Raw genomic sequence first — 23,550 nt, 5'->3', positions numbered from 1 at the left:
TTGCTGTGCATATTTCTTCAATCATAGCGTGATAGTGGGTGATATATGCCAAAGTGAGTGTATACCATTATTAGTTTGTGTAGAAAGAGATACGACCCACTAATTTCAGTGACAAAGTATATAAGTAAAAGAAACAAAAAAAGTAGTAAATACTAAAAAATACAGAAAGCAATCAAATTTGGGAAACCAGCATAGTGAATCACTAATGAATACTGATTTAAAGAAGCGTGACTCACACTGTGAATGGAATCATCTCACCTGCAAATCCTGATGGAATAATCTTTTCGAAGTCAGTGTCATCTGTTTAAGGTGGCCATAATACTAATACCTAAAATGTTTCACCACTCAGACCATAAACTGTTCATGACTTTGAGTTGGTAGCTGTTGGTTGAGCTGATTTGTGTACATGTTCACCAATATAAATGTCAGCAATCCGTAATGCTATAATCCACCTTTGATTTTAAAGTCATTTCCATGTCACCTAAGTAAATTATTATTGTTATAAGTAAGCCACTACAGGTGGAATAAATATTCTTCACTGAATGATAACTTTGCTTGTGAACCTCAGTGTGTCAGTGGATCTCCACCACTCATTCATTCATTCATTCACGGGAACACCACAATGTTACACATGGAATTCGGTTATCATGGCAGGTGCCCAACAGTTGCCTGTTTTTGAACGTGTTTTGTGTTGTTTGACAAGTTGTTCTTGCTTTAGCCCATGAGAAGGCATACTCATAAGTAGTTTGATGTGGTATCTGAGCAGCAAATAATATGACAACACTGTTTGTGCTCATCTGAGCATTGAGGCTGCATACTCAGTGAGGCAAATGCTTCAAAATCTGTTTGACTGATTTAACTTGTGTTCTGTAGAAAAATAAAATGAGACTGAAATGCCTGATATTTAGGCTGTTTCAACAAACACCGGGATGATATGTCATCAGAACAAATTGGTTTTAAGAAATGTTTCATTTTTTTTCACACACAAACATTAACCTGCCAAAAAAAAGAAAAAAGAAAAATGCAAATAAATTTTCCACTACATAAATTTGCCGAAAAATGGCAAAGCAGAAAAAACTCAGAAAAAAATAATTAACTTTTCTTGTCAGGGATCAAATAATATAGATTTCGTATGTTAAAAGCAAACTGTGGTAAACTTACACTTGCTGACTGGGAATCCTGCTTAAAATTAGGCCGGTTGTTAACAGACTGCTGCTAACGGAACTATTATGTAGCTCCAGCCGTCCTCAAAGTGAACATTAGCTTTGAGTTACAGTCAGAGCATCCCCAAGTTTGTTATTAAGGCCTCTGTATGCAGTCCGCTATCTGATTAAAGCAATTAGAACAAAGAGGGGTGATGCTCGCCTCTGCCGGCCCCCTGACAAAGAGACTGAGCACATGCAGGTGTCCAGAGGAGGCTCTTTGAAGAAAATTGCAGTGAATGTACCCACAGCATGCCAATTAGGGTCAGGTCATCAGCAGGAAATAAAAGGCTACATCATGAGATAGATGGCCCATCTTGTATGGAGGAAAGGCTACATTTAAATGTAATTAATCCCCTTCGTAAGATGTCATACTGGCATGTAGCACTTAATGTTGGTTATGTCTGTTTTCCCTGGTGTACATGAACCAGCTGTGACTTTTATTTCCAAATGAAGCACATTGAGGAAGATGTTGTACACAGTGGTGATACAGAGACATAAGATATTTTTCACTTTTTGTAAACACCTGCAGGGGGCATTATCCACCTGTTTTATCATCTGTAGGCTTTCCAAGCGAGGGTCCTACTATGTTTATTAAAAAAAAAATAACATCAACTCTTTTCTTTTTTTTTTATCATTCCACTTGAGCAACAATTATGTGCTACCTTTCTAAATGTCAGGTCTTTGCTTTTCATTTTGTACCTTTTTTCAGTCTCAGAAAATGTAGCATGTATAACAGCAGACACGTAAGGTTGTATGTTAGGAGTTAGGCCTCAAGGGGGTGGTGTAACATCACACCAAATATAAGTTGTTTTTTCTACTGATGCATTCCCGTAAATAGGATTAATAATGTCCTCTTCTTCTCCGTGCAAATTGCAGGAAAATAAGTCATTTTTTCACTTGTTCTCCAAAAAGAAACAAACCACAAAGGATGTATGTTTTTTGTTCTTGTTGTTGGTGTCAAATGTTTTATTACACATATTTCTCAAAAATGTCTACACTCATTTATCACCACATTGCAGAAAAAAGCTAATTATTTGTAAAAACATGTTTGGGTGATTTCTCATATATCAGCTTCACATCTTCAGACGTAAGAAATGTGCTATCAGAATTGTGTATTTATACATAGACTCATGACCAGGCCGAAGGACATTTTGATGTTATGGTCAGCAGAGGTATTCATCATACCCTTGGTGAAAAATGTATTGACGCCCATTGTAGACCCGTTGTTATAATCCCCTCACTGTGATTGTTTTCCATCATAAGAGAGTGAAACAGGGAAACAGACAGTTTCTGATGCAGGTCATTTATTTCACTGGCCTACTTTCACATCTCAGCAGTTCTTCATTATTTTAAACATTCACACATCACAAAACCTTCGCTATATAAAACTTGCAATAAGTGTGACACTTCTGTCTAAGGAGCACTTCCTTTTCTTTTCATTGCTGCCCTTTCATGGTGGATTACTATAATTTATAAGTATGCAACAACAGCCATTCCTGTCCAAAAGGGAATCATTAACTGTCAGTCTTGACTAACTTGAAGATGACATGTTGACAATATAATCAGCAAGTGACTATGTTTTGTTTTTAATTGAGAAAACAGTAATAACAGCCTGGAGAAATTTAGTGGGTGTTGAATGATACACATATGGTAAATGGCCTGTATTTGTATAGCGCTTTACTAGTCCCTAAGGACCCCAAAGCGCTTTACACATTCAGTCATCCACCCATTCACGCACACATTGGTGATGGCAAGCTACATTGTAACCACAGCCACCCTGGGGTGCACTGACAGAGGCGAGGCTGCCGGACACTGGCGCCACTGGGCCCTCTGACCACTAGGCAACGGGTGAAGCGTCTTGCCCAAGGACACAACGACCGAGACTGTCCAAGCCGAGGCTCGAACCGGCAACCTTCCAATTACAAGGCGACCTCCCAACTCTTGAGCCACAATCATCCTGCACATATGTGCAAACCTGTGTGTGTGTGTGTGCCCTTTGGATTTAATTTAAATCTATGTGTAAAGCTTTAGAGTTAAACAACAAACAGGTATGTTTCTTTTCATGCATGCATTTATTTTCTACTCAAGTCTATATTTTATTTTTTTATACATAAAAATAACACCACTGGTAGACCAGTTAAGTATACAGTATGCCCCCCACACACATCCCCAACCATAAAATTACATGAAAACAATCAGCATGTGATTGCACATTCATCAGGTAAAAGTGTCACATTTCAGCAGTTTTACAGTTTTTCTTTTGACATTTTGAGGATCTGAGTTCCTACACATCGACTCACTCACTCAAATGCTCTCACATGCACACAGACGCACAACTGCTGTACAAGATCACCTCAACAGAAAATGCATTTTTTGTTAGTTCAGAGATAAGATAAGATAGAATTCCTTAGTGTTTTTGTCCAAAGTCCGCTTCTTAAATCCATTTGGCAAAAGATTTCTCTAATGGGAATTTTGAAAATTTGCGAGCGATCATCAGTGTCCTTATATCTGAAGATGCCATCAAGATTAAGACACAGAGGACACCTCTGTCTTGCTTGTTGAAACTGAGGTCTCATCCTCCACCATGCCGCCCATTCCAATGGTGGATAGCATGCAGTTACGGAACTGAAAGACAGCCAATTCAGAAACTCAGTAAACAGCAAAAGACTGAAAAACAGAGAAGAAAACTATGAGAATACGTAACACCAACCTGTTTGTTCATTAGCACGTAGATAACAGGGTTGTACAAGGCTGAGCTTTTTGCAAAGAAAGCAGGGATGGCTGCAGTGAGGGGACTGAAATAAGCTCCCTTGTTCATGAAAATCCAACCAGCAAAGCTAGCATACGGTGTCCAAGCTACCAGGAAGCCCATGACCATCAAGACACACATACGGGTCACTTCCTTCTCAGCTTTCTGGGTAGAAGCTGAGTCCTGCTGCTGTGCTGCTGCCTGTTAAGTTTTATGGTCAGTTAGGTTAATGTAACACCAATAAATTCCACAGTAGCAATGGCTAGCTTGGTTAGATTAACTAAACTATTATAAATAATTTAAGAACTTTAGCTTCACTTACAGCTTTGACTGTCAACACAAGGCTTCCATAAGTGAAGAAAATGGTGAAGACAGGAACGAAGAAGTGAACAACAAACATGTAGATGACATATGACTCATTATTGAAACCTGGAGCCAGTGTGTAGTAGTCAGGACCACAGGAACACTGCATTCCCTCAGGAATGTACCTGTGTGAGATTGTGAGAAAGAAAGTCATGTCCTCATTCAGTAAAAATAGCTCTTTACATTTAACATCTAGTTTTGTGAGTGAAAATATCTAATTTTCAAGTTAGTGGCTTAAAAGTACAAAAGGCTGTTTAACTAAATAAAATATTAAGAAATATTTGAGTACCTGGACCATCCAAAGAGTGGAGGTGCAGCACAAGCCATTGCCATGATCCATGTGAAGAGTACTCCAGCACCAGCATGAGTTCCAGAGAACTTGAAGCTTCCCATGGGTTTGCAGACCACAATGTATCTCTCAATAGCCAGGACAACAAGTGACCAGAGAGCAACTTCACCTGTAGACAGAAAAGGTGAGTTATTCATTGATATTGTATATCTGCCAATGAAATAGAAAGGATCCTGAAAAGGATCTGACTTCTTGCTTACCTCCTAGTGTGGCCATGAATCCCTCAATTGCACAGAAGGTGGCTCCAAGAATGAAGTAGCCACTAAAAGCTGATGTGATGGTGATGGTGAATCCAAAGCAGCACATGATGAGTCCAGCCACAGCCAGGTTGACCAGGATATAGTTGAGAGGTTGCCGGAGCTTCTTGTTCTGAGCAGTTACAAACAATGTCAGGCCGTTGATGGGAGTCCCAGTGCAGATCAGGAAGAACATGTAGAAAGCCAGGAGCTTGAAAAAGATCGGGTCTGCCATATAATACTGATTGTACTCAAAAGGACTTCTAACAATCCCAGTCCTGTTGGACATGGGAATGTAGAAGTTCTTGCCTTCAGTGCCATTGGGCTCAATTCCTCCATCCCAAGCCATCTTCTGTTGTCTAGTTTGCTTGAGTTTCAGCTGATGGAATATCCCAGTAGTGTTAGAAAGGTGTAAACCAACCACACACAGGTAGTTTATGGCTGCCTTGGTGTTTTATACCTGCTCAGGGTTATCCTCAAATTAGCAAAATTAGATTACAAGAGGATTGTGAGGAAGTGAACAGATCAAGTCTGACTGATAATTGACTTTAAAAAGCAAAGAGGGACAATGACCTTAGGGTCAAACATCTTGGCCTCTTGACATATAAATTTCCTCATTTTGCAGAAAATGATGCTTTACATTACACACCCCCTTCTTATAATGTAGGAAATGATATTTTTCTTTGCTTTTGGTTGTCATTGCTTAAATTCACAGTATAGTACAAACATTGTTTCAAATAGTTTTAGAAATTCTGTTTAAAGTAAAATAAATAAGTAAATAGGTTTTATGGTTGGAGTATTTAAAAATGAAACCTCAGAAAGGAAGTAACCATAACCTTAACACAATCCTAAAACTATTGTATTAAAATATGTGATTTGGAGTATTTGAAAGAATTTCTCCCAAGTCTTTGCAATTAGGAGATAGAAAAATGAAGTGTTTTTAAACTTTTGATCATTTGTTTAAACAGTTTATCAAAGTAACTTTATCAAAGTAACTAAAAGGAACTGAAGTGATTAAGGAAATTGTGACTATTAAATATATGAATACCTATGACAATTATTCATGGTAAAGCAAGACTGTTGATGTAGCGATGTATCTCTTATTTGTTTCAATACATGTTGCGTGTTCAGTACCCCATCAGCGTGGTGGGGTCAAACACAAAGATTAGGAAAAAACTGAGTGTATTCAAAACAACACAACTGAAGACCTAATTGCTATAGTTTTGTTATTTCAGTAGGTGTTACAGTAGGTGATTCAGCCAACTAGTCCAATGCCTAATTAACGCCTCAAAGAGACGTTTAACATTTGACCATGAATATGTGAACTCACGCCAGCAGTTAACAGCTTAGAACAGACACGCAGACATTACATAAATGTAACGTCGGTGTCAGCATGATTTTGGTCGTTTCAGGTGTCATATAGTATTTCTAATTTACATTTTCTGGTGTGCCGAGAGTCGTTTTGGCCTAGCGTGAACAATTACTGCACAAACTGCGATACTGCAAACAGTAACAAATGGACGGACCTCTCAGAGCTCACTTCAAGTGCAACTCGCCACTGGGTGTCCCCTGCTGCGCGCTAAAGACTCCCATACTGTGTGTGCGCGCATGCACCCGTGCATTTCTTTCGCAGTGCTCCCAGTATCTACCTGCTTCTGCTACAGATTACTTTTAGAGAAACCGCGAAATGGATGGTCGGAAGAAAAGAAAAGGACAGAGGCAGAGAATTAAAAATGACAGAAATCCCTCAGCGTCAGACGCACCTAAATACCGCAAAATAAGCCCCAGTCAGGGATCAGGTTAGTCAAAAACACTCGCTATAACACAAAAAGAATATGTAGATTGGCATTCTAGCTCGTAGTGTAGTGAATATGGTTGTTGTTGTTGTTGTTGTTGTTTTTACTTTGATAATTTTGTTTATTGTTTGAATATAGTGATAGTTATCTGGACACTCGCTTTTCAAAATGGGTATACAGCTATTTTTATGCCTCCCGTGGTGCGTTGTGTTTTTAAATGTAGTTTTCCCAACCATATACACGCTTTCCTCATGTACAAAAAAGGCACATAAACGCAACACACTTTGGAGTTCCATAAATATCTAGACGTGCGTGAATCTCGGAGTAAGTGTGCTGCATGCAATATCTTACGCCAAATACGAGGAAGTGCCAAAGCTTGTAAAACTTGTTTGATATTCTGAGCTAGTTGGAGGAATTTATTAAATACATGCAGCTTGATACAGCAGCAGGATCAATAGTGTCAGAGGATTGTGCTGACGTTTGACTACCAAACCGGGGAAACAGGTGTCGCTTCATCAATTAATTAAGTAGTTTCTCCGGACAAAATATGATATATTACAATATTTAAGCGATTCCCCCCTTTTTTGTAATCCACGCAGACAAAACATTCAACCTAATGTGCCATAGTGGGAAAAACAGTTACTCTCTCTGTCATGTATTATTCAATAAATGACGTGAGCTGCACTCCCAACGCCGACTTTTACTGACTTAATTATCCCTCAGAATGTTAGTTATAGTGCACTGATTTGTTTGGTACAGTTGCTTTAGCTCACTATAGTGCATGTATTTATACTTAGGCATTCTTTAGCCAAAGCGATACGCAGTAACAGTAGGCTAATGTGTGTTAATTGGCTGAAACGGTTTTGTCGTCTTAGCGCAGTGTTTGAACTCTAGCACTGGGGAACAGGACTGTAGGCTACAGTATGGATTATTACAATGTTGTCTCTTTCTTCCTGCAGAGAAATGAAAAAGCTAATCTTGTTTCTCCTTCAGATGTTATAACTGACTGTTTTGGCCGTGCTAGGGTTGAGTGGGGTTAGTTGGGTTTGTTATGGGACTAATCAATGTTAATGTAATTACTTTTCTGTTTATATAATACGGCTTACATAGCTAATTACTAACATATGATAATTAGCTAAGGTTTTTACTGTAAAACCGAAACATGTATTTGCATATTTGAATCATATTTTTATCGGTACTGGTATATTTCCAGGTAAAATAAAAACAGCAGAAGTCATTCTCATTTATGCAAGTAATAATAATAATAATAATAATTATTATTATTATTATTATTATTATTATTCATTTATGCAAGTGATTAGAAGCATTTTTTCCATCAAAGAAAAATGTGTCTTTTGTTTTTGAAAAGTTATGATAATTTCATTGAAAAATGCGATTTATTGAATAGCCACCTCAATGGGTGTCATTTAAATTGTAGAAAACACGTTACAAAAATTGCAAATGACAACAAGGAGTACATTTTGGGGGTGTTTATTGATCTTAAAAATGCATGTGAAATGGCAGATCACAGATTACTAATGAAAAGATAGACTGATGCTAGCTCACTCATGACTGAGCACATCTGTATAAAACTCGTCATGTACAGATAAGAAATGTTGACTCTGGTTTAAGGTTACTTGTCAGGTTCCACAACCTTCAGTGCTGGGCTCTAAACTGGAAATTTTATAAATAAATGACACATGTAATGTGTCTAAATTGTTGTTTGTCAGTTACACTAAATATGGGTAAAGTTTGGAACAGCTTCAAAATAAAGTGGAAAGGGAGCTAATATTTTTGAAAGAAACAGTTGAAATTAATAAATTATCACTAAAGCAAAACAACCTTTATAATGTGGCAAAATAATTTTTTATTTTTTCTTTAAAAAACTAAATGATATTGAAATAGAGTGTGTATGGATTTTCTTTTAATGTGAAGATCATTATACATCATTATACATCATTATTAATTCCCTGTAGGGAAATTACTCTCTTTATTTAACCCATTCACTCAGTGAAGTAGTGGGCAGCCACCAATCCAGCACCCAGGGAGTAGTGTGTAGGGATGGTACCTTGCTCAGGGTAGCTGTTTGGTGGACCCCCGACCTTCCAATCATGGAGCTACCTACTAAGCTATCTCTTCTATATCTCTTTTTACTACCTATTCATTTATTCATTTATCATTTTTCTTGGTGTTTGCTTTGATAAAATCTAGTCAATAAAGGGATTTCATTTAGAATGTGTTCTGTATAAAACATAGGCTGAAGCTAAAGCTTCAGCTCACATCTTTTTGGCCAAAATGTGTTTACATTGAATCAAATTCCCTGTTGTCAATTAAATAATCATTGGTTGTTGTTTTTGAAAAAGGGTTAATAATTATAGACCAGAACACAAGTCAGTCTATGCCGTTGTGTCACATATGCTTTAACGTATTTTATCATGTAGACCTTTGACTACAGGGTCAGTACAGTTGGAAAGGCGTTGTCTTTCTTGGTGAATTTAAGCAGCTAAAGGCTGAATTAGCTCACATGCTTTACATCTACTGGTCACACATAGGTGACGCATGACAGAGACATAATTTCCATAGTTATGCTTAAACCACCACAGTACATTTTTAATAACAGAATCAATATGTGATTGAATTACATACTTTCACCTTGTTCTTTTTACACAGCCATTTCTAGAGGCTCAAAATTCATTTAGAAAATTGACCGACAAGACTTTTCAAGGCCATGTGACTCCTGTTCCCTTGACATGACATATTTGCTTTATCACAAATCAATCATTAAGCTTAAAAAATAAATCTGTCACATGGGTAAACAAAACTTTAGAATAAGCTAGCTACATGCAGTGGCAGAATTATTTTTATGTTTAAAAAACGAAAAACAACATCAGCCAAGTCTGGAATACTCTGGAAGAGGAAGGCATCTCATCAACGTTTACAAACAGGAGATGCCTTCATTGAAATCCAGAGGGTTTTGTATCATGATGCAAACCTCTGGTACACTCAAGAACAAGAAGGGCAGACGAGACTTTGTTAGAAAAACATCTAGAAAACATCTGAAGGAACTTGGCAAAAACAAACACCTGGAAGAGAAAGTCAAGAAAACAAACGCAGCACATAGTGATGTTGAAGGATTTTCATCCAATTATTAAAAGTAACCGAACAAATTCCTCCACTAGTGGAGGACTTTAAATATTGTCAGAGACACTTTGCCACTTTTTGCATTTCCCAAAGGCAAATTGGTCCAGGATGAAAGGACATCTTAAAATCGATTCTAAAAATTCCATGTAATGAAAACTGAGACACTAAAATATATTGTTAAGAAAAAAGTTATCAGGGCCATTCTTGCCTGCCAAGTAGACCCTCTCTGGGCCTGCCTCATGTATTAGGGGTCTGTGCCTTAGTGGACTGGGAAACATCCAAAGGCAATTTGGTTCCTGATTTCCAATAGGTGGAATAATCCGGAGAGAGGGGAGCCTGGTCTTTGGCTTCAGCCAGACTCACCTTAGAATGCAACACAATCTCCTGCAGAGGAGGTGGATTATATACTGTACGGAGATTTTGGATAAGAGGATTTCTTTTACCTGTGTCTTTGGGTTGAGGGAACAGCATCTGATTGTTGTGGTTTGCTTTTTGAGTCTTCACATTCTTCAAATCCTTATGTGTTGTCTCCAAAATGGAGACCTTTTTGCAGCCACAGTACAAAGACATTAAATTTTTAGGGGTTAATTGGTGATTCTAATTAACCCAACGCCTAAATGAAGACCAGCTTTTTACCACTGCAAGGTGAAAAATATTAGATTGTTATATCTTGGAGCTCAATTTACATTTTGCCTTTAGCCCTCACCAGTTCTGTTCATATCTAGGTTTAGTGGGTGCATCTTTGCTTTTTGAAGATGAAGAGGTCCTGTTCACATCATGAAGGGTTAAGCTTCAGCTTGCAGAGGGGTCTTTAGTTTCTGGTTGGAATAGAGCAGTGTCTTAATCAAGAAAATGTTGTTTTGGAGTGTAGGGTGTTTCCAGCATTGAAGTAGCTCCTTGACGCTCTTGTTAAAACTCTGCAAAAAGGAAGAAAATGAACCACACAACATATCTAACATGTATTGAACTTTATTAACACATTATTAACATTTTTGATTGAATTTATTTAGGCTAAATGTTTGAAAATTTATTCATATATTTTCTAAGATAAACTAATAAAAATATATTTATTTGCATTCAAATTCTATTCTACAGGAGAATAAACTTTTATTATAATAATAAACAATCAAAGCATAAAAACTGGTGTACTATGTTTCTACATTCCAAGTAAGTTGACAAGCTGCCTACATTATATACTTATAGAACATAAAGTAAATACATTTTTCTATACTTGTCCTTTTTTACTTTTATTATTCCATCACCAATGTGGTACAGAAAATATATAATTCTGACATGAGCTGTTGTGTATAAGGAGTACTTTTACTTTTGATTACTCTTACTTGATACGTTAAAAGTAGGCAAGTCCTGCTGCTGTAGAGAGAGTAAATGTTCACCACTACATGAACTTAAACAAATCCCATATATCCTCATTAGGAATTTTGTATTAAAAAATCTTAATTGTGCATTTTTTAAATTTCCAGATAATTTGAGAAAATTTAAAAGGCTGGACACTGATGAAATTTTTTTCCCCAAATCCCAATTCATCCCAAGAATGAATTTAACAAACAAAATTAATAAATAAAAAAACAAAACTATACTAGTTACATGAATGCTAATAGCTCTAAACAAAACATGTACAATTAAAATTGGTATGGCAAAGACAAAAAGCTCAGAGCTTTTCATTTTAAATCCATAATTTTCAAGTTAGTTTGGTCAGTTCTGGTTTAATTAATAACACAGTAGATATGCATTTGGCAAATACCCTATAATAACTACATAACCACATTGAGATAGTTAAGTTCTCACTCATTAAAATAAATAGAATTTATCACCAAACATGCTTCACATATGAAACCACATCCTAATAATATCATTTTCTCTACTGCTGAAAACAAAACATTCATTTCCCTTAACATAAAATGCCACAGATCTAAACTGAGTAGAATATTCATGATTTAAACTGTTCCCTTGACTACAAGGGTAGCCAAACTTTCACAGTCACTGTAGTGGACTAAGCAAAGATTTCAAATCTTAAAATTTCCAGTTAATACTTAAGTCGAGTGGGAATTTACAATAACAGTGCAGATGAAATTGTGCTTTGATTGAAAGCAGCGTCTCACTTTATTGCAACAATATTGTTACAGCTCGAATACTAATTTGTAATTTCATGTTCTACTTTGCCCTGAACAGACTACTTCTCATTGTAGCTCTGTCTTTCTGACAGGCTCATCAGGTCTGCTTTTATGACTGCTGTACTCTCCATGCTGCTGAGCCTGTGGCTTGGTGCTGCGTGGGAGCCTGTGGCTTGGAGGGAGGCTTATACTACTATACTCTAATACTTGATATTGTGACGCAAACAGGTACTTTGTCTTCTGTACTTCTCCTATAGAGTAAGTGTTCTTGTCAGAGCCCAATCATTTATTCAACAGAGATTCTGTAAAATGACCTCAAGAAAGACACTCATCCTGAGAATATGGCTGAGCTGAAGCAGCTCATTAAGGATAAAAGGCTCAAATTTCTGCACATCACTGGCCGTATTCACCAAATCTCACAGTATAAAGAGATGTTCCTCGTAATTAAACTTTAAGGAAATTCTTAAAATGGTAAAGTGTTTTGATAATTTCTGCCTTAAAGGTAAGATTAAATACAGATTAAAACTAAACTTATCCACAAAGTATCTTAAATAAGCTTCTGAGGTGAAAAACAGGAGTAGAAATGGAGACTTTTAAGAGGCTAAGAGTTTCTTAAGCAGAAGAGAAAGAAATGGTGCTAAGACAAACAGGGAGTTTGTGTTGAATGTCAGCGATTAAGCAAATTTTACAGATTAAATTGAGTAAGGATAAAGTTTGCGCTCAATCTCATTAGAGATGTGCTTACAGCTTCTGTCCAACAGAATAAAGAGCAACAGTGCATCAGTTCATCAGCGATGACTTGTGTCTGTCGCATCCATCTGGAAGCACAGTCATCACACAGACAGTTACAGTGCTTTTAAAAGTCATATTGCTATATATTTATATCTTATATCTTATATATTCATGCGTAAAAGATTCTTGTTAGCTTAAGTGTATTGTGTTTTTATTATCATTCATGCTCGATTCACAAAGGTTTTTTGCTTATTATATTTGCATTAAATATGATCTAACTTTCTGCAGCCTTTAACTGCACTTTGTTCTTTACTCCTTATTTGCACTTAACGTTTTAATGTTGCATTAAACTTAAAATTGTTCCAGGTAGATAGTTTCTGTAAACTACCTAAATCTTGTTGTTCATAGTTACAAATTTAAACCACACGAACCTTTAACATTACTCAGTACAATAGGATCTGTAATCCGTAGTGAAAGTGAAGCTTTTTCATTGTGTACAGACTGTAGTGAGCCATATCTTTGAGCAACCAGTATTAATTTATAAATGATAGACATTATTACGGTATAAGAGATACAAATTATATGAAGGAACCAAAAAAGTTTAGATATTTACATTTTATGTCTTCAGTTGCAGTTTACCTTAGTGTGTGGCCATGAAATCCTGGAAACCATCATCTCCACTCCATCCACAGCTAAGTTGACCGGGATGTAGTTGAGAAAGTCCAGATCAGATTTTGACAAACATAAAGAAATCTACAAAGGTCTACCAAACGAAACTGTGGGTGTTCAAAGGACTTCAGCCTCCTCGTCTGGTTGGAAATGGGGGTGTAGATGTATTTTACTGGACACCTCTAGGAATTAACAAACATTTAATGTAATTACAGTTCCTTATTTTATAAATGGTGATGACCTCAACTTAGCGAAATTAGATTTCAGGGCCCTGTTTCAGGAAGCCGGTTTAGTGGAAAAACTGAGTAAGTATACCCTGAGTTAACGAAAACTCTGGGTTTTCGGTTTCACAAAGCGAGTTCAGCTGCAGCCTGAGTGAGTCACTATGACGACACACTCCGTGAAGCTAACCTGCCCCCTAGCAGGTTTACTACAACTAACCCTGACTGTCTCCGCCCCTTTGTCGGAAACCTGACAGTAGGAAGTGTCGGACATGGCGTGCCACTTCCTTGAAGAGCCAGTAGATCGTGAAGCCCAAATTCTCCGCAGAGCTCTCCGCCGGGAGAGAGTGATCAGAGCGCGTTTGGACATTTTATCATTTCCTGATGATTTTCTGTGCGAACGTTACCGTTTCTCAGCACAATCTATAATTTATTTGGATAACATCCTCAGGCCATATATTACGCATGTGACACATCGCGGACATGCTCTCAGTTCATTGCATATTATTTGTATTGCACTTCGGTTTCTTGCAAACGGGAGCTTTCTGTATAATATTGGTGACGCTGAGCACGTTTCCAAGGCTACCGTCTGTCGGGCAGTCAGGAATGTTACAGTTGCACTGAAACGTCTCCTGTACTCGTCTGTGGTGTTCCCCGGTCACAGACCCACAAGATTTATCAAAGAGGGATGCCACAAAATTGCAGGTATCAGGATGACCAAAACTTAATGTATGATGTGGTGATACTTGGACTACTACTTAAATTGCACATTTATTTTCAGGGTTCCCAGGCGTGATTGGCTGTACAGATGGCACTCACATTCCAATCATTGCTCCTTCAGTAAATGAAGGAGACTATGTGAACAGGAAGTCTTTCCACAGCATTAATGTACAGGTACATAGTTCCCTGTAGCATTTCACACTAACAAATTATTTCATTATAGTAATGGATGCTAATTTGTGTTCTCTGCACTGTGAAGATCATATGTGATGCTGCCAACATTATCACAAATGTGGAAGCCAAGTGGCCAGGCTCTGTCCATGACTCACAAATATTCCGTGAATGTACACTGAGCACAAAATTTGGACATGGTGAGTTGAGAATACTTTAAAATATATAAAGACCAATTGCTTCAGGGACATTTGAACTGAAGTGTACCCTTCTGTCTTAGGAGAGTTCACTGGCTACTTGCTTGGTGATAGGGGGTATCCATGTTTACCCTATTTGCTTACCCCTTACCCTGACCCTGAACCGGGCCCACAGCAGCGATATAATCTGGCTAATTGCAGGACAAGAGCCAGAATTGAAATGACTATCGGAATGCTTAAGGCCCGGTTCCAGTGCCTGCAAAGACTCAGGGTCACCCCAGAAAGGGCATGTGACATTATTGTGGCATGTGTGATTCTTCACAACATTGCCACAATTAGAGGAGAACACTGTCCTTCTGAACCAAACATCAGCAGTGATCCAAACCATGAACATCCTGACCCTCCCACGGACATACAAGATGGAAGAGCAGTCAGAGACACCATATGTCACAATCATTTCTTTTGATCCATCACCTCAACATGTTGAAAGAAGAATAAACAGATTTTTTGTTCAACTGGCTTTATTGGTCGCCTGTATTTCCTGTACACAAAGTATTAAAAGATGTAAACCTCATAAAGTGTCTCTGTTGCTTCCTCCTCTGTAACAGCTGTCAATGTTTCTTCATTATTTTCCTGTAGTAAAGAAATAGACAACATTGCTGTTCTACTGTAAACTCATATAATCTGTGGAGTATTACTCACAACTGCATGTTGGTCTGGCTCAACAGGAGGCTGCACCAGATGCAGTACACCATCACCATCAACTGATAGAATATGAGGTTTATACAGGTCACTTATAACTTACAAGGGACCAAATGGCAATTAACAAACATACCAAGCACCTTACACTTCATTGTCATTATGCTCTCAAAGACAACCAAGACTGAGGGAAGGCAAAATCAGTCGGAAAATAACTTCACTACAAAATAATTCATTATGGTAAAGAGTTTATCAAATGAATGTGTCGCACTGCAAAGGTGACTGTGAAGAAAGGATGTATGCACATCATGTATTATTTTGAATTTACCCCCTATGTAGGCACTTGTGTCTTGCGGGGTTATTGCCTCAGAGGATGTCCCCGCAGAGATGCCTTCAGCCACAGGGCGCTCACTGTTTTGGCTGAGGGCCAACTGCTCAGCCTCTGTGAGTGGTGGTGGTGGAGGACCCCCACCTGTTTTTCGGGCCTCCGCTTTTTTTCTGTTGGCTATAACGGGCCACATTTGAGCATACAGAGTAAGCAAATATGTACTTGTAATGTGCTCAGATAATTTCAATAAGTGCTTACAGAAAGAAAATTAATGTAGCCTCTAACTGCAATTGATTTACATGGGACAAACAGACCAAGCACTATGGCTCATAATACAATTACACCTTACCTGTTTGGACTATATTTTTATATTTCATTTTTACTTGCTGCCAGGCACGTTTGGGGCCTGTTGGGTTGCACCTGCGCTCACATCACATCACAAAATAAAATGTATAAAATAACAAATAAAATAACATATGATAAAATAACGTGTTAAATGGGTGGAAATCCCTCGATCAATGTTTAAATTAACACTCACGCATTGACTCTGTCGGCTATGTTTTGCCATGCATGCTTTTGCAGCTGTGGCTGTGTTACTTTTTTCCGCGGAATTTGCATGTTATCGGCATATGCTGCCATCAGAATTTCGGCCTCAAGCGCTGTAAAATACATTGACCGCGCCTTCTTTCCCTCCGTCTCCATGGTGACTCGCTTAATCTGTGCTCCGCTTATCAGGGCTTTATGTATCCTCGTCCGCGCGCTTCACTTGGGGTTAAAGCAACTCCGCGTTGACTGAACTAATTGTTATCAGCCTTTCTGAAACGGAATATTCCGAGTTGGACAGTTCGGGGTTACTCAACCGTGAGTGTCGTTTTTCACTCTGAGTTTTCCAAACCGGCTTCCTGAAACAGGGCCCAGGTTGGGTGAGGTTAAGAGAAATTTGTTAATGATCTTAACAGTAAATCGTGTTTTAAGTCTTTCTCTTAATTTGTTACCTGAGGTCAGGTAATGAGGCTACCACCTGAGGCACCTTGAGGTGTGTCAGAGTTGAAAGGTACCACTGAGGTTAATCCAATCAGGATAATGACACCCAAAGTTCCTCCATATGGAGACAGACTGTGAGGGTAAAAAAAGCTTGACTGTAGGTCTTGTCTGAATTAATAAACACATAAAATTTTTAATGTAGGGTAGTTAAGCACTGTAGGAAAGAAAGCACCCACAGTGAATTGGATTAGAAGAAGGCAACACATACATTTCAACACATACATAGCTCACATTAAAAGACACAGACTGTGTAAAGCACACTATCACTAAACATTATCTGCTGTAGTTAATATATTTAACACTCTAAAATCAGTACACGTTATTGTTTTTATATACACAGACATTTCTCATATTTCAGGTATGATTTGTGTGTTTGCTCATGATTAACTTCTCTTCAGACTTTAAAAGCTGAGGGAACGTAATTCCCTTTCTCGAGTAAGGATTAAGAGAATTCCTCCGGACTTGGAAAGGGGAGCAAATTAGTTTGGACCCTGTCCTGTCTATCCGGTGTTAAGATTAATTAGTGACCTCTTAGCTTCTGCACTACCTCACAACCCGCTAATCCCATTTTGGCTGTTTGACAGGGTTAGTGGAGAGGTATAAAAATCATAGGGTGTAACTTGAAACATCGTCACCGTCCACACAAGTAGACTTTTTACACAGACACAACTAAACAGCTGACTAGCAAAGATGGCTTGGGATGGAGGAATTGAGCCCAATGGCACTGAAGGCAAGAACTTCTACATTCCCATGTCCAACAGGACTGGGATTGTTAGAAGTCCTTTTGAGTACACTCAGTATTATATGGTAGACCCGATAATTTACAAAGTTCTAGCTTTCTACATGTTCTTCCTGATCTGCACTGGGACTCCCATCAACGGCCTGACATTGTTTGTAACTGCTCAGAACAAGAAGCTCCGGCAACCTCTCAACTATATCCTGGTCAACCTGGCTGTGGCTGGACTCATCATGTGCTGCTTTGGATTCACCATCACCATCACATCAGCTCTTAATGGCTACTTCATTCTTGGACCCACCTTCTGTGCTATTGAGGGATTCATGGCCACACTTGGAGGTAATAAAGAAAGCAGATCTTTTCAGGATCCTTTCTATTTCATTGGCAGATATACAATATCAATGAATAACTCACCTTTTCTGTCTACAGGTGAAGTTGCTCTCTGGTCACTTGTTGTCCTGGCTGTTGAGAGATACATTGTGGTCTGCAAACCCATGGGAAGCTTCAAGTTCTCTGGAGCTCATGCTGGTGCTGGAGTTTTCTTCACATGGGTCATGGCAATGGCTTGTGCTGCACCTCCACTCTTTGGCTGGTCCAGGTAAATTCTATTTCTTTTCATTTCATCATAATGATTTTAAACAGTCAGAATACTGCACAAAGGAGATTAACAAGATGAATAAGTAGTTAGTTGTAAAGGTCTTGAAATATTATGAATGTTGAATAAAAGCTGGATAAAAGCTAATTTTATTGAAGAAATACATGAGATTTTTAAAAAATAATCTCACACAGGTACATTCCTGAGGGAATGCAGTGTTCCTGTGGTCCTGACTACTACACACTGGCTCCAGGTTTCAACAATGAGTCATATGTCATCTACATGTTTGTTGTTCACTTCTTCGTTCCTGTCTTCGTCATTTTCTTCACTTATGGAAGCCTTGTGATGACAGTCAAAGCTGTAAGTGAAGCTAAAGTTCTTAAATTATTTATAATAGATCAGTTAATCTAACCAAGCTAGCCATTGCTACTGTGGAATTTATTGCACCTTGCTATTATTGATTACATTTAAATGAAAAACTTAACAGGCAGCAGCACAGCAGCAGGACTCAGCTTCTACCCAGAAAGCTGAGAAGGAAGTGACCCGTATGTGTGTCTTGATGGTCATGGGCTTCCTGGTAGCTTGGACACCGTATGCTAGCTTCGCCGGTTGGATTTTCATGAACAAGGGAGCTTCTTTCACTGCCCTCACTGCAGCCCTCCCTGCTTTCTTTGCAAAGAGCTCCGCTTTGTACAACCCTGTTATCTACGTGCTAATGAACAAACAGGTTGGTGTTACGTATTCTCATAGTTTTCTTCTCTGTTTTTCAGTCTTTTGCTGTTTACTGAGTTTCTGAATTGGCTGTCTTTCAGTTCCGTAACTGCATGCTATCCACCATTGGAATGGGCGGCATGGTGGAGGATGAGACCTCAGTTTCAACAAGCAAGACAGAGGTGTCCTCTGTGTCTTAATCCTGATGGCATCTTCAGATCTATGGACATTGATGATTGCTTCCAGATTTTAGAACATCCCATTAGAATCATTTTGCCAAATGGATTTAACAAATGGAGTCTGGACCAAAAACACTAAGGAATTCTATGTTATCTGTGAACTAACAGAAAGGCAAATGCATTTTCTGTTGGGATGATGTTGTACAGCAATTGTGTGTCTGTGTGCATGTGAGAGCATTTGAGAGAGTGAATATGAGTGAACTTGTAAACGAAAAACACCTCAAACTGTAAACCTGCTGAAATGTGACACTTGTACCTGATGAATGTACAATCACATGTTGATTGTTTTCATGCAATTACTTGGGGGAGCATATATTTCACTGGTCTACCAGTGGTGTTATTTTTATGCATTATATGAAAAGGAAAAAAAAAATATAGGACTGAGTAAATATAATAAATGCATGCATAAAAAGAAACATACTGGTGTGGTTGCTTAACTTTTACATGCTGGTTTGATTATCTGCTGCTTAAAACCAAAGCAGAACATCACACATTTAAGGGACATTTTCGATTAAATTCCAAACTTTTTTTTCTTGAGCAAAATATAAGATTTAGCTAATGCAAATTATGGCTAGCTGAAGTAGTAGCCCGGCTATTTCCAAAAAATATACCAAGGTGGAACATCCAAGTCACAGATGCACATTTGAGAATAGCTGTCATCACACTATAGTTACACTGATAGTAATCCTTTGTAAAGCTTCTGCTGAAACAAGAACAGAATGTGTCATTTGGAACTGCTGCAGAAACACTAGGTCATGTAAATCCAAATCCAGTTTATTTATATAGCACGTTTAAAAACAAAAAGTTTGCCCAAAGTGCTGTAGAGAAACACAGGGTAAAACACAAGATACAACCACTGACACTCACATAAAACATAATAAAACACATAAAAACCATATCAACTCAAGCCAGTCTGAACGCTATCGAAAAAAGGTGTGTTTTCAAAAGCATTTTAAAAACAGGAAACGAAGATGCCTGTCTAATATTTAAAGGCAGCGTATTCCAAAGTTTTGGGGCCATAACTGAAAAGGCTCGTTCTCCTCTACGTTTAAGCCTTGATTTTGGGACAACCAACAGCAGCTGGTCAGCTGATCTGAGGGTCCATGAAGGAATATAAGGCTGAAGTAACTCGGAAAGGTATGGGGGAGCAAGACCATTAAGGCATTTAATTACAGCAGCTGCTTTATACTCAGTGTTTAGTTCTCAAAATCTTTGCCAATGCACGTTTGAAACACATGAAAAGCTTTAGGTTCAGTAGAAGTCATGTTGCAGCTTAGGTAATATACAATTGTAACAAGATTGAAGGTCAGTATTTGTTATGGCCACATTTATTCTTCAGCACAGTCTGAACTCTCATAGGCAAACTTTCTTCTTTTTTCTTTAAGAAGGCTTCAGGAATAATTCTGCAGTCTTCTTGAAGGGCATTCAGAGCTCTTCTTTAGATGTTGGCTGCCTTTTGTTCTGTTCTCTGTCAGGATGATTTTTCGTTTTTTATTCAGGTATGCTTTTACTGCACTGGCAGTGTATGTGGAATCATTCCCGTGCTAAAATTAAGCTGTTCACAGGTGCTTACTACCTGTTATTGCTGCTGGCGCGGTCTCTGCGCACAGAAAATCTGCGTTGCGCACAAAAAAAAATCTAACCTGAATTGAAAATTAATACTTTAACAATCCTGTTTTGCAGTGTTAGTCAGTGAGGCGTGGCTGATGTGGAGTGAAGTCACGTTAATGACAACGTGCACAATCATTGGAGATGTGAGCAGGACAGACGGAACAATTGAAATTAGAGGGAACATTGCTGAGGGAGTGCAACACTCCGACAACTAGAAGTTGATGATCTATTATCATGACCCATCTATTTCTTGCATTTCTGTTGTCTTCCTTATCACATTAACAGTTATAAGTGAAACTTAAATTCACTTTGAGTTCTAACTAATCCTCAAACAAGAAGATTTACATTATAGCTGCTTTTTAATTAAATCTTTGGTAAACTGTTGCAAATGTTGATCATAGGATCTGGTCTCAGACACTTTACTTTGCAGCCCAGTAACAGGATTACAGCCAGAAGACTGTTAGGGAAGTGAGATGTGTGTGCGTCATGATGTGCGTCTAGTACTTTGGATACCATATGCCACTTTCACTGCATTGAATCTCCCTTCGGTGCCATCATCACCTTTAGAGGTTAACAGTGCACAGTCCTGTTATCTGTGTGCTGATGAACAAGCAGGTTGGTTTATGTATTATTTGTCTTTCTTTTTCTTTCTGAGCCGATTGTTTTTTATTTGGGTAAGTGCATGCTGGTGGTCGACAAGGTGATGGGTAAGACTTCACTTTCTGCCCACAAAACAGAAACTCCTCTGTCTTTTAAAACACATTTTTCTATATCGGGACATTTTGCTTTTTAATTGTCTGTTTGATGTAGAATATATTTTGATGCGCACTAGTCAACATGTTGAGTCCGAACCACTTGATTTGGACAACTTGATTCACAAACACTCGTGTTTGTGAATTTAAAATTGCGTATCAGTGTATGTGTGCTTACTTTAATTCCCCCTGCTATTTAAGGTAGTGATATACGCTTGATGTAGCACCATAGCACCATCTACATTTCATCTTTTCATTTTCATCTTTTATCTTTATCTTTTTTAATGCTGCAATTTTTTAATGAAGCAAATGGCATATAATTTAAATATTGCATTCATCAGGCTTAAAATTGGCTAATAGCAGCTGACAGAAAAGCTTGCTTTTTTCCCCATGAAGAATTCCTGCCATGCTGTTCAGGGCTTACAATTATTTTAGTGTTCCTACTAAAGATTTAACCTGGCCAAGCACATATCTCTCCTTACTGACAGTAGAGGGCAACATCTCCCACAAGAGGCATCTTTAGATCATGTAATTACAGTTACTCAATCAAGACGGTGCTGACACAAAAGGGTGTGGTAAAGCTAGATCAGGTTAATCCACTTAATAAAGAAAAGAAGCGAGTCAAGCCCACCAGGGCTGCACACCTTAGCTTTTTGGTAGAACACCAAGCGCTATGAGTTGAATGAACTATACTGGTTCTTTTAAAATAGATAAATGCCATAGGAATGTGTAAGTTGGTAAGATCTATCTGAAATATAAGCATAATGTGACAGCATAAGGGTAGGAGTAAACAATACAATAAAATACCCAAGTTCACGCACATGTGAACAAGAACCTGAGATATTTTAAGTCCTCCACATTGGGCAGCAACTCATGACTGAGAGCTATGGACTCGGACTTGGAGGTAAAAATTCTTATCCCACTACTTTACACATGACCGCAATGAACTATGTCAAACGTTGTGGTTATAAGCCTGTGTATAGAGATGCTGACGCAAGTTTTAGCTTAAAAGCTTTTTAGCAATTACTTTTGTATGTGGCAATATCATCGACTTACTACAACCCTGTAACAGTAGCCTCTTTGGTCATAAAGAGGCTACTTAATGCCCTGTACACAATATAATAAGGTATTATATAATACCCTGTACTTACAAATTAAGGTTATTTTCAAAGATTACTGAACAAAATAGATTAACAAACCATTGCAACGTTGACTGATAATTTGATGTGATAACAATGATGTGTATACTAATTGGTGGCCAGCTAATGAAATGAAAGAAGATCTCTATTCATTTATCTGTCTGATTTTCTGGGTGGCTGCTGGTCTCTTCTTTACATCACTTCCATATTCCCACGCTGTCAAACTCAACGCTGTCGTCATCACTCTGGCCCAATCATTTTGTTGCCCTGCTCCTGCGAACCAATCAGTTTTTGTCCCATGTGCTATAAATCTCACTGCTCTTCTGTCATTCTGCCTGCAGGATTCCCATTTGTGCAGTAAGGCTCCTCCCAACATCAACCTCATCCTTCATCAAGTCTCCATCTGCTGCATTTCTGCCAGCATGTTTCAAGGCTTTGGGAGTCCTGCCCTACTTCTGTCAGTGTTGTACTCGCTCTGCTATGTAGCTACATTGTTGTCTAATCACAAAATAATGCATTTATTAAAACTCTGATCTACATTAAATGATGTTTAGTTCTTTCAAATGTTCTCTCTTAATGAGTTGCATCAAGAAGGGCAAAGCTGCCAAATCAAACATCCACCCACTGCGGTGACCACTTGTAAATAGGTGCTTTTATTAGTAGTATTATAAATTTTGAGGGGCAGTCCTGTTAGTAAAAGAGGTAAATTTATTACTCTGAGAACACTAGCAACTGTTAAAGCTCTGAGTTAATAAATCAACATTGGAATAAAGTTCATGTTGATCATGCTAACCTCAATTAACCTAAATTTAAATTTTATATGAATTATATGAAATAATAATAATAATAATAATAATAATAATAATAATAATAATAATAATTGTATGAAAATAATACAGGAGATAAATTGAAAAATAAAAGATTTAAAAAGACTCACCAAAGGTAGTTAAAAGAAAAACAAAAAATACAGTAAAATGTTAATTGACAGAATAAACAATAAACAGACTTATAACAG

The 23,550-nt window shown here is 38.0% G+C and overlaps 3 protein-coding genes across 8 annotated transcripts in view; 2 read left to right on the top strand and 1 right to left on the bottom strand.

The window, feature by feature from the left end:
- Nucleotides 1-3,258: 3,258 nt before the first annotated feature.
- Nucleotides 3,259-5,251, bottom strand: LOC309706406 (green-sensitive opsin-like; the record flags this gene model as incomplete). Its single annotated transcript, XM_082532920.1, has 5 exons — nucleotides 3,259-3,830; nucleotides 3,916-4,155; nucleotides 4,277-4,442; nucleotides 4,607-4,775; nucleotides 4,867-5,251. 5 exons carry the CDS (start codon nucleotides 5,249-5,251, stop codon nucleotides 3,732-3,734), a joined length of 1,059 nt encoding a protein of 352 aa, XP_082389046.1. The 3' UTR covers nucleotides 3,259-3,731.
- A 174-nt stretch (nucleotides 5,252-5,425) lies between these two features.
- LOC309706409 (putative nuclease HARBI1) overlaps nucleotides 5,426-23,550 on the top strand; it is a 33,465-nt gene continuing 15,340 nt past the window's right edge. Inside the window, exons 1-4 of one of the 6 annotated variants that reach the window (XM_082532923.1) lie at nucleotides 5,426-6,701; nucleotides 14,375-14,487; nucleotides 14,573-14,684; nucleotides 14,765-17,290. In XM_082532923.1, coding sequence (XP_082389049.1) covers nucleotides 6,590-6,701; nucleotides 14,375-14,487; nucleotides 14,573-14,684; nucleotides 14,765-15,147 — 720 coding nt within the window. In that variant the 5' untranslated portion in view covers nucleotides 5,426-6,589 and the 3' untranslated portion in view covers nucleotides 15,148-17,290. Of the gene's footprint in view, nucleotides 6,702-12,063; nucleotides 12,790-14,374; nucleotides 14,488-14,572; nucleotides 14,685-14,764; nucleotides 17,291-21,129; nucleotides 21,260-22,050; nucleotides 22,301-22,876; nucleotides 23,080-23,550 lie in introns of those variants that run through there. The other 5 variants (XR_014276735.1, XR_014276736.1, XR_014276739.1 and 2 more) reach the window with 5 other exon arrangements.
- Nucleotides 17,369-19,449, top strand: LOC309706408 (green-sensitive opsin-like). Its single transcript, XM_082532922.1, has 5 exons — nucleotides 17,369-17,827; nucleotides 17,918-18,086; nucleotides 18,278-18,443; nucleotides 18,571-18,810; nucleotides 18,896-19,449. The coding sequence occupies exons 1-5, from the start codon at nucleotides 17,443-17,445 to the stop codon at nucleotides 18,992-18,994; spliced, it is 1,059 nt and encodes a 352-aa protein (XP_082389048.1). The 5' UTR covers nucleotides 17,369-17,442; the 3' UTR covers nucleotides 18,995-19,449.

The sequence above is a fragment of the Aulonocara stuartgranti genome (assembly GCF_965226115.1).
Source record: "Aulonocara stuartgranti genome assembly, chromosome: 5".
NCBI lineage: Eukaryota > Metazoa > Chordata > Actinopteri > Cichliformes > Cichlidae > Aulonocara > Aulonocara stuartgranti.
Note: the sequence above shows the minus strand (reverse complement) of the source record. Positions and strands in the feature narration are given on the sequence as shown.

What these genes read in the sequence shown, in the direction of transcription:
- LOC309706408 (XM_082532922.1), top strand. Translation starts at nt 17,443, where the DNA reads ATGGCTTGGGATGGAGGAATTGAGCCCAATGGCACTGAAGGCAAGAAC. An exon ending in CCACTCTTTGGCTGGTCCAG is followed by an intron (nt 18,087 to 18,277) that starts GTAAATTCTATT and finishes AATCTCACACAG; the next exon opens with GTACATTCCTGAGGGAATGC. An exon ending in TTGTGATGACAGTCAAAGCT is followed by an intron (nt 18,444 to 18,570) that starts GTAAGTGAAGCT and finishes AAAACTTAACAG; the next exon opens with GCAGCAGCACAGCAGCAGGA.